This window comes from Leptonychotes weddellii, chromosome 4, assembly GCF_054177405.1.
Source record: "Leptonychotes weddellii isolate Sample4059 chromosome 4, ASM5417740v2, whole genome shotgun sequence".
Classification (NCBI taxonomy): Eukaryota; Metazoa; Chordata; class Mammalia; order Carnivora; family Phocidae; genus Leptonychotes; species Leptonychotes weddellii.
In genome coordinates this window covers 76589492-76604272 of record NC_138372.1, presented here as the reverse complement: position 1 = coordinate 76604272, position 14781 = coordinate 76589492, and the positions used below count along the sequence as shown (strand labels likewise).

The 14781-nt window shown below is 36.6% G+C and overlaps 1 protein-coding gene across 3 annotated transcripts in view; it reads left to right on the top strand.

The window, feature by feature from the left end:
• Window positions 1–13785, top strand: part of PLPPR5 (phospholipid phosphatase related 5) — a 120776-nt gene extending 106991 nt beyond the window's left edge. For 2 of the 3 annotated variants that reach the window (XM_081818843.1, XM_081818842.1), the window contains 2 exons: window positions 2180–2316; window positions 13052–13785. In XM_081818843.1, the coding sequence (XP_081674969.1) occupies window positions 2180–2314 (135 nt within the window). In that variant the 3' untranslated portion in view covers window positions 2315–2316; window positions 13052–13785. The remainder of the gene's footprint in view (window positions 1–2179; window positions 2317–13051) is intronic. The other variant, XM_081818845.1, reaches the window with a different exon arrangement.
• The last annotated feature ends 996 nt before the right edge of the window (window positions 13786–14781 follow it).

Below are 14781 nucleotides of genomic sequence, written 5' to 3'. Positions count from 1 at the left end.
TATAATGTGCAGTTATTCCCAGAAATTTTTGAACACAATGATTTTATTTTGGAGAGAGTCATTCAGGATTACAGCTTTTTAAGGCGGTGCTCTTTTTACCAGAGGAATGGTAGCATTTTTAAAAAGAATTTATTTTATATGCCTGACAGTGTTTACATTGCTAACCAATCACTTTACTACACCTTTAGGCAGTGGTTCTCAGATTGGTGTAAAAGGGAATCCTTCGCTTATAGCATTTGCGCAAAGGGCACATTTCTGGGATACACGCCCAGAGATTCTGATGCAGTAGGCCTGGGCAGCCTTGGGCCTGGGGATCTGTGGTATCAGCCACCTCAGGTGATGTGGATATGGAGCCAGCAATTGGCCTAGATCCAGTTGGGCCTGCAGACCTTCTGAAACAGTAGTTTTCAATATTGACTACACATTAGAGTCATCTGGAGAGCCTTTAAAACTACCATTGACCAGGACATGCCTCAGACCAATTAAATCCAAGTCTCTGGTGTGTCAGTATTTTTTTTAAAGCCCCCAGGTGATTCCGGCATGCGGCCAAGATTGAGAACTTGTGGTCCTAAACATCCATTGTGGAAAGCCTTAAATCCTCGGCTCCTTGGGACTCGGAGATACTTCATAAGATCTATAGCTGATGCTCCCTTAAAAGCCCGGCCTGCCTCTGGTTTATTTAGCTTATCAGTGAAAGCCACCTAGAGTTCTCCTTTCTCTGGAGACCAACGATTCTCTCAGAACGTAACTTTGAGCCCCTGTCTCCAAATAGTACAAAAAAGAAATTCGTGAATAGAAACAAAACTCTGAGCTAATGTAAAACTCTGAACTGAACAGAAAACCACGTTAAAGGAAGAAATGGTTCAAAACAATCTTCTTTCCCAAGAGAACTTTGGTTTTATCACATTTCAGCTTTTATGTCTTCATCTCCCCAGCTTCTTAAAACATGAAATTGTCGGACATGAATTTTTCAATCTGTTTCACAGCCTGAATTTGAAGTTCTCTAGGAATTTCTTCTCAGGTGGACCTAACATTGTTTTTCTTTCATTGAAAATACCAGCTTCACCATTTACCAGGAGGAAAACTGAATGTGACAACATAGGGTCCTAGAGCACACACTCCAAGCATGACTCTTTTTAATCCTTCTCTCTTTTGTCCACTTTGTCTTCCTCAAGGGACACAGTGAACAAACAAAGGAAGCAAATAGCAGAATATAAAAGGCCAATATTTAGGAGTATGGCCTTCATCTAGCCTCCCTGATAAAATGTAGGCTGCATCTCCACAGCATCAGAATTGTTGATCATTATAGGACCCTGATTCCTTCTCCTACACTGTGGTGCTAGGTTTTTTCAGGCTTCAAAATATTTTATATTTTAGGGGAAAATACTGTGTATTCTGTTACACAAGCAGGGTCTTGGGCAGCACTTTGTAATCAAAAATGGATATTTCTACAGCAAGGCATAGAGTATAAATAACCTCAGAGCAATTCAGGGTCAGTTTTACCACCAAATGAGTGTACCAATCTTACAAGAAACATTTGGTTTTAAAGTTTGTGCGGATATTAGAATATTAATACATATATTGATTTCTTTCTCTTTGTACTTTTTCCTTCTCTTTTTTCTTTTACTTTTTATCTTGTTGCCCTACCTTTATAGACAATTACAGATGTTTGACTAGAGATAAGGAATTTGGTGCATATAATCTCACTTAATCTTAACAAGAATCCATTCAAAGATATATTATTATTTCCATTTCACAGATGAGAAAGCCGGGTCTCTGAAAGATTAGATTGCTTGTGAACATTTCAATTGTTATGAAACCCACCTTCCACATTCCATATGAATGTTAAATTCATACTACTTGGCAGCAGTGTCTATTCTACCACACAGCTTCCTCACCAATAGAGACGAAGACAGAAATCACTGAATTAAAGTCATTTTATGCATAGATCTTTTTTTATGTTTAGTTTAAAAACCTAAGCTGATTGCTGGCAACCTCCTATTAAAACCCAAAAGCTGTTTATAGTCATGTTGAAAGAAAGAAACTGGAGCAGTATTTAACCTCAGCATTTGGTCTAATAATATAGCAACATAGAACTTGAAGTAAACTAGTTCTTTGTCCAAGTAAATAAGTCCGTATTAAATAAGCATTTAAATAATGAATAAAACACATTTTGTAGGTGTCCCGAATTCAACCTATTGAGAACAGTCAAGAAGAAAATTCACAGGGAAGGTCCTTTAAAGACTGTCTTGCAAGGCTCTTCAGCTGGATACTGGGAATAAGCCACTGCGAACATCTTCAATTAAGGCAATAAACGTATGTGCGCTAGAGCACACTGGTGTTGGAGTTGGGTTGCAAAGCTGAGGCAAATACAGAGAATGTCCTTCTGTGCAGGTTTCCATCCCATCCAAATCTATAAGTACTTGATTGGTGTTGTTATTGTTATTATTTTACCTTTCAAATGTTTTTATTTTTTTATTGGTTTTTCACTTAATGGGAATTTGGCAATCCTCAACCAAATAGCCCTTAATAATAATGGCTTTTTTGTTTTCCTAGCTGAAGTGCTCTTTTTGCATTTCCCACGTATTTTTTTAAAGGGAAATGGTGAGCGGACTGTCTTGTCAGGTGACAGGTCATCACTGCATTGTCATAAGCTGAGGTAGTTTTGTTTTAAATAACATTTTTTAAAATAACAGTATGATTTCTACAAAGGGAAGAATAGAATAAATAGTAAAATAGAGACTTTTATGTAGAACTTAGAGCTTTACAAATTGACATACGATATAGACTTTAGAATTTACCAAATTTAAGAATCCAAAACTACTTTTCAGAAACAAGTGCTCGTTTTTCCATGGGACCTCTGCACTCAAGGACTGGATTCAGTATTTTGCACACTGATTTGCTGTGGACTTGAATGAACACTTTCTAATGGACGTAACACATTTTAATCTTCAACTCTTTGGGCTTGAACTCTGCCATCTCTACTATAAGCCTCTGTATGTGTAGTTGCAAAAAGTAGTAATTGCACTGATCAATTATCTGACCCCTTTCTTTGTGTGACTCTGAATTAAACTTTTATGCATGAGTTTTTAGTTTGCCTACTACCTGTTTGCAGTATTATCTATTAATAGGATTTGTATTGGCAGATTAAGAATTCAGCCAGATTAAAAGGAGAAACCCCTTGTTACCTGGTTTGCCTCATAAGAAGTCCATTTCTCAAGATGGTTGACCTGAAAATAATAAATGCAACTCTGGCTTTTTATATTACTGAGAAAAATGCTGACGGGAAGTGAGGACTGCCATAACTTCCTGCATAGGAATGATGCCATTTGTATATTTCAAATTATGCATTTACATACTTTGCTAATCTAATTTTTATAACATAGAATCAGAGTGTTTTAGGAATGGTAAGGACCTTAAATAATTACCCTTGTTCTTTCTTTAGATTCCTTCAGGGAAAATCACCCTTATGCTAAAAGAGAATTAATCTTAGTTTTTAAATCTTCCTGAGATAAGTAATCCATCTCCTTCATTCTATGGTGTGGGTTCATTTGCTCTTAGACAGTGAAATTAATGAACAGATGGCCCCCATGCTCTCTGTATACTCCTTTCATGTACTTAAAACCTATTATTAAATTTCCCCTTAACTTTCTCTTCCCTATGTACAGTCACTTTAATGTTTTATTTTCATCTGTTTAATCTCTCTGCTAACGCCAACCTTAAATGATAAGCCCTTAGCAGAATCCTTCTAATTTCAATCAAACAAACAAACAAAAAATCATCTCAGAAGTTAAAACTTAAGTGTGATGTGAAACTAAAATTTTGCTAATTGGAAAAATGGGGGAGACTTGGGATCTAAAAATGGAGTCAGTCTGGAAACTGTAGTTTAACTTGGTAATGACTTAGTGTAATGAAAGGGGTGATATTGTTTGGACTCAACCGGCAATGAAAGGAAAATTTAGTGGCCATCGAAACATGACTTTAAACGCCCAGACTGGCCCCAGTGTTTCCTAGTTCTCCATAGCACACTTTGAGTTCTACACCGGATGCCTTATTTCTAAATTGTCCTTATGCCCCTATTTGGGAAAGTCCCAGTTTCAGTCTGTTGTCCCCAGTGTATCATTAGCAACCCTTTTTCCAGGGTTTAGATGATAACTTACAGCTCGCCCTCCAGTCACTGCACTTTCTTAGTCACTCTCTTCAGCTTGCACTTGTCCCTTGGCTTTTCCTCTGCTTCTGTCCTGCTTTGCATCGATTATTAGTGATTTGTTTTTGATACTTACCCTGTTCTAGTAAGGTCTTTTAATATTTCAATTCTACCTTCCAACGTAATGGTTGTCTCTTTCACTTAGGCTCATCTTCAGCAAATTTAATGAGCCATGTGGACACTTGATTATCTAGGTCAAGGGAACACTGACACTTAGGTCAGTGGCCTTCAGAACACCACCTATTTTCTCTCTTTTGTCTCCTTTCCTGTATGTCTGTTGTCACTTTCTCGCTCCTTCCCTACCCCTGCCGTCACTGACTGGTTAATCGTCAGTTGACTGATATCTTAACATCTTTCCAGCAATCACTATGTGCTAGGTCCTGTCCAGAGGTATGACATTCCTGCCAGGTTTGTACTGAAACACTGTGTATCAGATTGTATTCTCTTAGTCCACAGGTTTCAAGTCCCCATGGGGCCACTGGAAATAAAATTATGATGTATTGTTTCCACAGTTCTGATGGCTTTTATTCCATCAAAGTGCATTATAAAACTCTGACAGTCTTTTTGTCCTAAAATTACGCTTGTGCTTTTGTAAGAGAAAATCAGGAAAACTCGGAGATGAGTTGCCGAGTTCCCTAACATTTTCATCATGCATTTTTAAAGTGAGAAATTACACTTTCTAAGGTGTTCTTAGTAGTTAGTGGAAAAGGTGGCGTGTTCTGCTCACTACTGATTCCTTCTGATACTGTTTTTCTCTAGGTTTAAGTGGGTCAGACCTGGAAAATAATGCCATAAGCACTAGTCAATGATGTTCTCCTACTTCTGGTTTAATATGCCTAAATTCAGTGAAAATGAGTTTTAATTTCTTCACACACATTTTGTAAATGTTTTAACTAGTTAAAACACTTTAACTTGAAAAGACCTACATATATATGGAAGAAAGCTCATGGCATGCACTCATTACATGAAATTCTGTTCATGATGTCTTTTTGACTTATGAAGAGTCAATACAGAAACTACTATGAAAAACACTTAGGGCAGGTAATATGATGGTAAAATCCTTTTGTAATGCTTGCAGTTATCAGTTGGGGCTGTCAAGTATGTTACATCTTGACATAACCCTATACGTAGCATGATTAATTATGTCATATCAGTTTTCCACAGCAATATTTCAGCAGCCATGATTTGGTCTGCTGCATGTCTAAATCCATTTAAATATTAGCCCTTCCAGAGGGTTTTTTTGTACATAGCTCTGTTGCTTTAAAGGAGGTGGAGGAGGAGGAGGTGGAGGAGGAGGAGGAGAAAGTCCTATAAGGAATCCTCTGATTGAAGTAAACAACAGAGATTGCAGTCTGTAGTCTGGATTCATGAATTCAAACCTGAAGTGTTTGTGGAGTGACGTCACCATGATGACATCCTGACTTTGCTCCCCTCCACAAGAACAACTAAGAACTGTTTAAGAACAAGACGCCACTGAGAGAATTCCGGAACACGGGAGTGAGGCTGAAGCACCCCCCACCCCCCCACCCCCCCATGCCATTAGAGACTGAGACAGACTGCATTACAAGTGTAAGAGAAGCAGCTACATGTTGGCCCATTGTCCCTTTTGAACAGCTGCACAGCACCACCTGGAGAGGTTCCCCCTGAGCCTTCAGTTCCCCCAGTGAACAAAGAGAACCCAAAAGGGGGACCGGCTCCCCCTAGCATTGTGGGTTGTTTGTAGGGGTCTCTATTCTGATCTCACACCATGGAAATTGCAGGGAAATCTGCAGGTTCAACAACTGGGAATCTGTGTGTGATGGAGAAGCAGGGAGGGGCTCACAACAACGAGCACACGGATCTTGGCAGACCAAATTCATACCTGCGATGCGCTAGTAGTCATCCCAACCAGCAGTTTTACAAATCTACAGGACCAAACTGAGGGTGCCCTCTGACTAGGGAACTCAACAGGGTGAGGATCTGCCTAATCCAGATCCTCAAATGAAGAGTTTTGCCAGCCCTGGAGCCTGATTTCCCCACACCCAGGTGAGGAGCTAAGTCACAGCCTTACCTAGAGAGTGTCTCCCAGCCCCTTGAGTCTAGAAGGGCTGGTGACAACTCCTGTAAGCAGTGTGGCCCAGCGGTGCTTGAGAGGTGGGCAGGCAGAGCAGATAGAAAGCCAATACTGGGCATGGAGAGTTCCTATGCTCTGCCCAGGCAGGGGGATTAATTTATAGTTAAGACTGAGGGTAGCTCTGTCCCTCCCAACCAGAGAGCATGTTCGGGAAATTGAGAGTAGCCTGCAGTGCCCCTCCCCATCCTGCCCAGGCAAGGAAGCAGCAACATAACTTCACCTGCTGTGGAGAGTGTCTTGTGACCCCATCTAACCAGAAGGACTAGAGACAACTGGAAGCTATGCAGCGCAGTAGCCTCAGAGAGATAAAAGGCAGGCGGGCAGAACTAATAGTCTGCAGAACAAAGCCATTGGCATGTTAGGTCAGGGAACTTGGGGTACAGGTCAGCTTAAGTTAAGATAACAAATAGAGCTTTACCAACTTTAGAGCTACTTCTGCTGTGTCCAGGCAGGGAACCTAATTCATACCCCAGTCATCACTGAATACAGGCTTCAGCCTGTCCAACCAGGGAATAATAGCAGGCTCCACCTGCCCAAGGACTTTATTAGCAGACACAACCAGAAACCTAAACTGAGCTGACTGGTGAAGAACTGTCTCTGCCAAAGCAAACTTGTAAAGTCTGGAAGACGAGCCCAATTATTCAAATGCACAGATACCAACATAAGGAATCAAGGATCACAAAAAATCAGATAAATATGGCACCACCAAAGGAAACTAATAAAGTTCCAATAAATATCTCTAAACAAATAGAGATCTAGTTGCTGTCAAAGAATTCAGAATAATCCTCTTAAGGATGTTTAGTGAACTACACATTATAATTAAATATAGTCATAGTTAGATTCTGCAATATGGTAATAGTGGTATATAATTCACTTAAAACTCTAGTTTAAAAAGAACATAGTAAAAATAACCATAACTACAATAATCTGTTATTACACAACATAAAACATATAACTTGTAATAGTGGTAACCTAAAATGTGAAGGAGAGGAAAAATAAAAATGTAAAGCTTATAAATTCTATTCAAGTTAAGTTGTTACCAGTTTAAAATAAGTTTTAAGTTTAAACTATTTTTTGTGTGCCTCAAGGTAACCACAAGGGAAAATTCTGTAGAAATTACACAAAGGAACACAATAAAGAAGTTAAAGTATACTGGTATCAAAAGGCATCAAAACACAAAAATGACAGCAAGAAAAAAACAAGGAACAATGGATCTATTAAAACAACAACAACAACAAAATGACAATAGTAAGTTTTTACCTATCAACAATTACTTTAAAAATAAATGGATTAAGTTCTACAATTAAAAGACATAGAATGGCTGAGTGGATTTTTTAAAAAATAGATCCAAATAGATGCTGTCTATAAGAGTTTCACTTTAACCTTAAAGACATTCATAGATTGAGAGTGAAAGGATGGGAAAAGACATTTCAAGCAAATGGTAAAAAGAGCAGAGGTAGCTCTGCTTATATCAGACAAAATAGAGTTTACGCTAAAAATGGTAAAAAGAGACAAAAAAGGTCATTATATAACAATAAAGGGGTCAATACATCAATAAGCTACAACAATTATAAGTATTTATACTTGGAGCACCTAAATATATAAAGCAAAACCTAACAGAGCTAAAAATAGAAATAAAGAGCAATACAATAATATTTGGGGACTTTAATACTCCACTCTCAACAATGGATAGGTCTTCCAGACAGAGAATCAATAAAGAAATAGCAGATTGTAATACTATAGACCAAAAGGACCTCACAGATATATACAGAGCATTTTATCTTACAACAGCAAAATGCATATTCTTGTCAAGCACACATGGAACATTTTCTAGGGCAGACTATATGCTTGACCACAAAACAAGTCTTAGCAAATTCAAGAAGATTGAAATCATACCAAGTGTCTTCTTTGACCACAATGGCATGTAACCAGAAATCAATAACAAGAAGAAAACTGGAATTCACAAACACATGGAAATTAAATAACACTTCTCAGAACAACCAATGGATCAAAGAAGAAGTTAAAAAAGTAAAAAATTTCTTGAGACAAAAGAAAATGGAAATGCAATATACCAGAACTTGTGGGATGCAGCAAAAGCAGTTCTTAGAGGGAAGTTCACAGCAACAAATGCCTACATTAAGAGACAAGAAAAATCCCAAATAAACAACCTAACTCTCACTTTAAAGGAGAAAAAGAAGAATGAACTGAGCCCAAAGTTACAGAAGATTGGAAATAATAAAGATTAGAGCAGAAATAAATGAAATAAAGAACGGAAAAAAAATAGAAAATACAAGCCAGATTAAGAGTTGGTTCTTTGAAAAGATAAACAAAATTGACAACCCTTAGCTAAACTAACTGAGGAAAAAAGAGAAAGGACTTAAATCAACAAAATTATAAATGAAGACATTACAATAGATACCACAGAAACTTAAAGAATCATAAGAGCTACTGTGAATAACTATATGAACTTACTAAGACTGAATCAGGGAAAAATAGACAATCTGAACAGACCAGTTATTTGAAAGGAGATTGACTCAGTAATCAAAAATCTCCCAATGGTGAAAAGCCCAGGACCAGATGGTTTCACGGGTGAATTTTACCAAACATTTAAAGAATTAACACCAATCCTCAAATTCTTCCAGAACATCAAAGAGAACGAAACAGTCTCAAACTCGTTTTATAAGGTGAACATTACCCTGATACTAAAATAAAAAAAAAAAGATTTGCTAGAAAAGAAAAACAAAGGCCAATATTCCTGATGTCTATATGTGCTAAAATTCTCAATGAAACACAGGCTTACCTCATTTTATTGTGCTTCTCTTTATTGCAGTTCACAGATACTGTGATTTTTACAAATTAAAGGTTTGTGGCAACCCTGCATCAAGCAAGTCTATCAGAGTTGTTTTTCCAACAGCATTTGCTAACTTCATGTCTCTGTCTCACATTTTAATAATTCTCACACTATTCCAAACTTTTTCATTATGATTATATTTGTTATGGTGATCTGTAGTCACGATTATGACTCACTGAAAGCTCAGATGATGGCTAGCATTTTTTGACAATAAAGTATTTCTTAATTAAGGTATGTGCATTGTTTTTTTTAGACATAATGCTATTGCACACTTAATAGACTACAGTATAGTATAAATATAACTTTTATATGTACTGGGAAACCAAAAGCATCATTTAACTTGCTTTATTGTGGTATTTGTTTTGTTGTGGTTGTCTGAAACCAAACCTTCAGTAGCTCTAAGGTATGCTTGTCCTAGTAAACGAAATTCAGCAGTGCATTAAAAGGATCATGCACCATGAACAAGTGGGATTTATCCCTGGGATGCAAGGATGGTTCAACATATGTGAATCAATCAGTATGATACATCATATTAATAGAATGAAAAAAAATCATATGATTATTTTAATAGACACAGAAAAACATTTGACAAAATTCAACATTCATTCATGATAAAACTCTTAACACATTAGGCATAGAAGGAACATATCTCAACATAAAAAAGGCCATATATGCCAAGCCCACAGCTAACATCATACTCAATGGTGAAAGGTTGAACACTTTCTCTAAGATCAGGAGCAAGACGAGGATGCCTACTCTCACCACTCCCGTTCAACATAGTCCTTGGGAGTCCTAGCTAGAGCAATTAGGCAAGAAAAAGAAATAAAAGATATCAGTATTAGAAAGGAAGAAGTAGTAAAATTGACTATATTTGCAGATAACATGATTTTATATAGAGAAAACCCTAAAGATGCAACCAAAAACTGTTAGATCAAAACAATGAGTTCAGTAAAGTTGCAGAATACAAAATTAACATACAAAAATCAGTAGCATTTCTATACACTAACAATGAATTTTCTAAAAAAGAAATGAAATCAATCCTATTTATAATAGCATCAAAAACAATAAAATACTTAAAGAATAAATTTAACTAAGGAGGTGAAAGATCTCTACTCTGAAAACTATGAGACACTGATGAAAGAAATCAAAGAAGACACAAATAAATGGGTAAGAATCTCATGTTCATGGATTGGAAGAATTAATATTACTAAAATGTGACTACTACCTACCAGAAGCCATCTATAGATTCAATGCAACCCCTATCAAGATTCCAAAGGCATTTTTTACAGAACTAAAAAAAATAAATAAAAACACTCGTAAAATTTATATGGAATCACAAAGACCCTGAGTAGCCAAAGAAATCCTGAGAAAGAAGAAGAAAACATGAGGCATCATACATCCTGATGCTATACTATAAAGCAATAGTTATCAAAACTGTATGGTACTGGCATAAAAACAGACAAATAGACAGAAAGAACAGAATCAAGAGCTGAGAAATAAACCCAAGCATATTCAGTCAACTAATATTTGACAAGGGAGCCAAGAATACTCAATGGAGAAAAGATAGTTTTTTGTTTTTGTTTTTTTAATAAATGATGTTGCTGTAATTGGATATTTGCATGTAAAAGAATGAAACTGGACCTATATTTATACCACTTACAAAAATTAACTCAAAATGGATTAAATACTTAAATGTAAGGCCTGAAGCCATGAAAATCCTAGAAGAAAACATAGGAATAAAGTTCCTTGAGGGGTCTTGGTAATGATTTTTTTAATATGACACCTAAAGTATAAGCAATAAAATAAAAAATAAGTAAGTGGGACTACATCAAACTAAAAAGCTTCTGCACAGCAAAAGGAACCATCAACAAGGTGAAACCCAACCTATGGAATTGGAAAAAAATATTTTCAAACCATATATCTGATAAGAGGTTATATAAAGAACTCCTACAACTTAATAGCAAAGCACAAATAACCTAATTTAGAAATGGGCAAAGGACATGAATAGACATTTCTCCAAAGAAGATACATGAAAGGCCAATAGGTATATGAAAAGATGCTCAACATCGCTAGTCATTAGGGTGATGCAAATTAAAACCACAATGAGATATCACCTCATGCCTGTTAGAATGGCCAACATAAAAAAGACAAGACATAACAGATGCTGGTGTACATGTGGAGAAAAGGGACCCCTTGTGCACCACTGGTAGGATTGTAAATTGTTGCAGCCTTTATGGAAAACAGTATGGAGAATCCTCAAAAAATTAAAAATAGAACTATCACATGATCCACCAATTCACTTTTGAGAATATATCCAAAGGAAACAAAAACACTAACTCAAAAAGGTCTCTGTACCTTATGTTGATAGCAACATTATTTACAATAGCCAAGACATGGAAACAACCTAAGTGTCCACTGATGGATGGATGTATAAAGAAGCTGTTGGACGGGGCGCCTGGGTGGCTCAGTTGGTTAAGCAACTGCCTTCGGCTCAGGTCATGATCCTGGAGTCCCGGGATCGAGTCCCACATCAGGCTTCCTGCTCAGCAAGGAGTCTGCTTCTCCCTCTGACCCTCCTCCCTCTCGTGCTCTCTGTCACTCATTCTCTCTCTCTCAAAATAAAAATAAAATCTTAAAAAAAAAAAAAAAAGAAGCTGTTGGATATATATATATATACACACACACACAATGGAATATTATTCAGCCATAAAAATGAAGAAATCCTACCATTTATGACAACATGGAAGGATCTTGAAGGCATTATGCTAAATGAAATAAGTCAGATAGGGAAAGAGAAATACCATATGATCTCAATTATATGTAGACTCTTCTTTTTTTAAGATTTTATTTATTTATTTGACAGAGAGAGAGACAGCGAGAGAGGGAATACAAGCAGGGGGAGTGGGAGAGGGAGAAGTAGGCTCGGAGCAGGGAGCCCGATGAGGGGCTCGATCCCAGGACCCTGGGACCATGACCTGAGCCGAAGGCAGACGCTTAACGACTGAGCCACCCAGGAGCCCTCAATTATATGTAGATTCTAAAAACAAAAACAAAAACCCTAAACTCATGCACAGAAAAAAAAAAAAAAAAGATTAGATTTGGGTTATCTGATGTGAAGAGTGTGGGGAGTGGGGATTGGAAGAAGGTGGTAAAGAGATACAAACTTCCAGCTCTAAAGTAACTAAGTCCCAGGACTGTAATGAACAACATGATGAAGATAGCTATAGGGAAGTTCTTTAGAGAGTAAACCTGAAGAGTTCTCAGCACAAGGGAAAATTTTTTTCCCTTTTTTTCTTTCTTTCAGTTGTGTCTATACCAGAAGATAGATGTTAACTAAACCTATTGTGGTCATCATCTCATAACATGTAAATCAAACCACTGTGCTGTATGCCTTAAACTTATACAGTGATGTATGTCAATTATTTCTCAATAAAACTGGAAACAAATGAAGTGTTTTAGGAGATCTTTGTTAACCAGCAAATGCTTTTCAGTCTGAGCATTTCACCAAGTTGTTTTATGCCATCTGTCTCACAGGAAACAATTCATCTGAACCTCTAACATGCAGCATTAAAATTCCATTAACAACAGTGAGCAGAATATTAACGTGTGTGGGATTGCCATTTTCATCTCTCCAAATTTCAGTGTTAATTGTGAATATTACACCTTAATCTATTTGGTGAATTAAGAATATTGAACAAAATATATAATTAGCAGTTAAATGTATATAATAATACATAGAACTTAAGTGTATTTTCTGCAACTTAAACACAGATGGGCTACAGATTTCTATTAAGCTAATGATCATTTGTAAAAGCACTAAATACCTCCCAAAGCCAATTTTCCCAGGACTCTGATGTTTTCATTCCTTTCTCTTTTTCAGAACCATATCACCGCCTTTGCAGAAGTCACATGATATTGAAGCAGATGGTTTGTCACTGCATTGGACATCGTCCCTTTTCACCACCCGCTCATAACCCCCAAAGTTTGTTTGATTACAACAGAAGTTTATAAAGTTGTCTAATAATTTTTATAATTTTAAAATCAGTGTCAACTTATCTGTTTCCCCCACTAGACTGTGAGCTCCTCAAGGGCAGGACTGTGTCTTCTCTGTATCCCCAGCACCTACAACAAAACCTCGCACAAAGTAGGTGTTAAATAAAATGTAACGACCCAATGAAAAGATTAATTCATAAATAAAACATTCAAGTTAGTTTCTCACAGAATCACCGATACTATGTGAAAAGGAACCTCTACACAAGTCATCTTGTATAAGAAATCCCTCCATCTGGGGCTAGTTAAGCTTTTTAGTTTTTCATAGATCTATTCAGCAGTATATCACATTTCATTTGAAGTGGACTTTGAAAGTCATGGGGGTTTTATGTTATTATTCAGCATGACATTATTTCCATTCTAACAGATTTCAGTGTGTGAAATTACTTTTAGAAAGTATGTTCTATACTAAAATAATGTTTGCACATAATATTATGCTATATTTCACTTAAAATACCATTCATACTCTACATTCTAAGACTGGTGCTTCTGCTTTTGAAGGGGGAAAATGCCAATTTTTACTGTAATAAGTAATGTATCATAATTAAAAATTATTTATTTGGACTTTTGTTCCTGACAATTGTGGTTTAATTGTTGACTTGTAGCTTTCGAATGCAGCTAGTGCTTAGGATATTTTAAGACAAAATCTAGCAATGGTGCCTATGTGTGAGCAATTTTCCACTGATAAAAGTCTCTCAAGAGGGGGGAAAGCCTCCATTCTTAGGCTTTTTACTAGTCAAGATTCCACATAATTTAAACAGGAAAGAACTACACTCTGACATATAAGTTAAAAATCTATAAATGCCAGAAATGTGGTTAACGCATTTTACTTTGCATTTGTATAGTTTTATAGTTTACAAGGTACATTTTCATTTATAATTTTACTTAATCCTTACAGTAACCCTGTGCAATCATTGAAAATGGCTTTAGTTTATAAATGGGAAAAATAAAGCCAAGGCAAGGTAAATAATGTGCCCAATTCCATACAACTAGTAGGAGGCAGTTAAAATTTAAATTCAGGTTTTTTGACCCTGAACCAGTATTCTTTTCTAATACACCAGAGCTATGGTATAATTTTGGACACACTGAAACCTTTTGGAGGTCAGGAGAGTCCTGGACAACTACCTATGGTTTTAAAAAAAATGAAGAAATACCAAAATAGAATTATAAGAGCTATGTTGTATTTTAAATACGTTTTAAGAAGGAACACTTTTTAAATATGCAACTATATGGTAACCTATTTTTAATTTTCTTCAAAAATAATGTCAAGAGTCTAGATGTGAGGTCTTTTGTAAAGTGGAAACCTAAATCAGGTATCTGTCCTGCAGCCCTCACCCCAATGCTCTAAACCCCACCCCTCAAGAGAGGCCCCAAAGGACGTACCTCACACTGAGCATATGAAACTAAGGATGAAACCATGTCAATATAAGGAAGATGAACTGGGCTATGATTACACCATTAAATGTACTCTTCTACCATAATGTCACAATTTTTAAAGCCACCCTGAGTAGCTTTGTCTTATATGAGCAGTAGTTAATTGACTGAAATGAATCTTCCTCA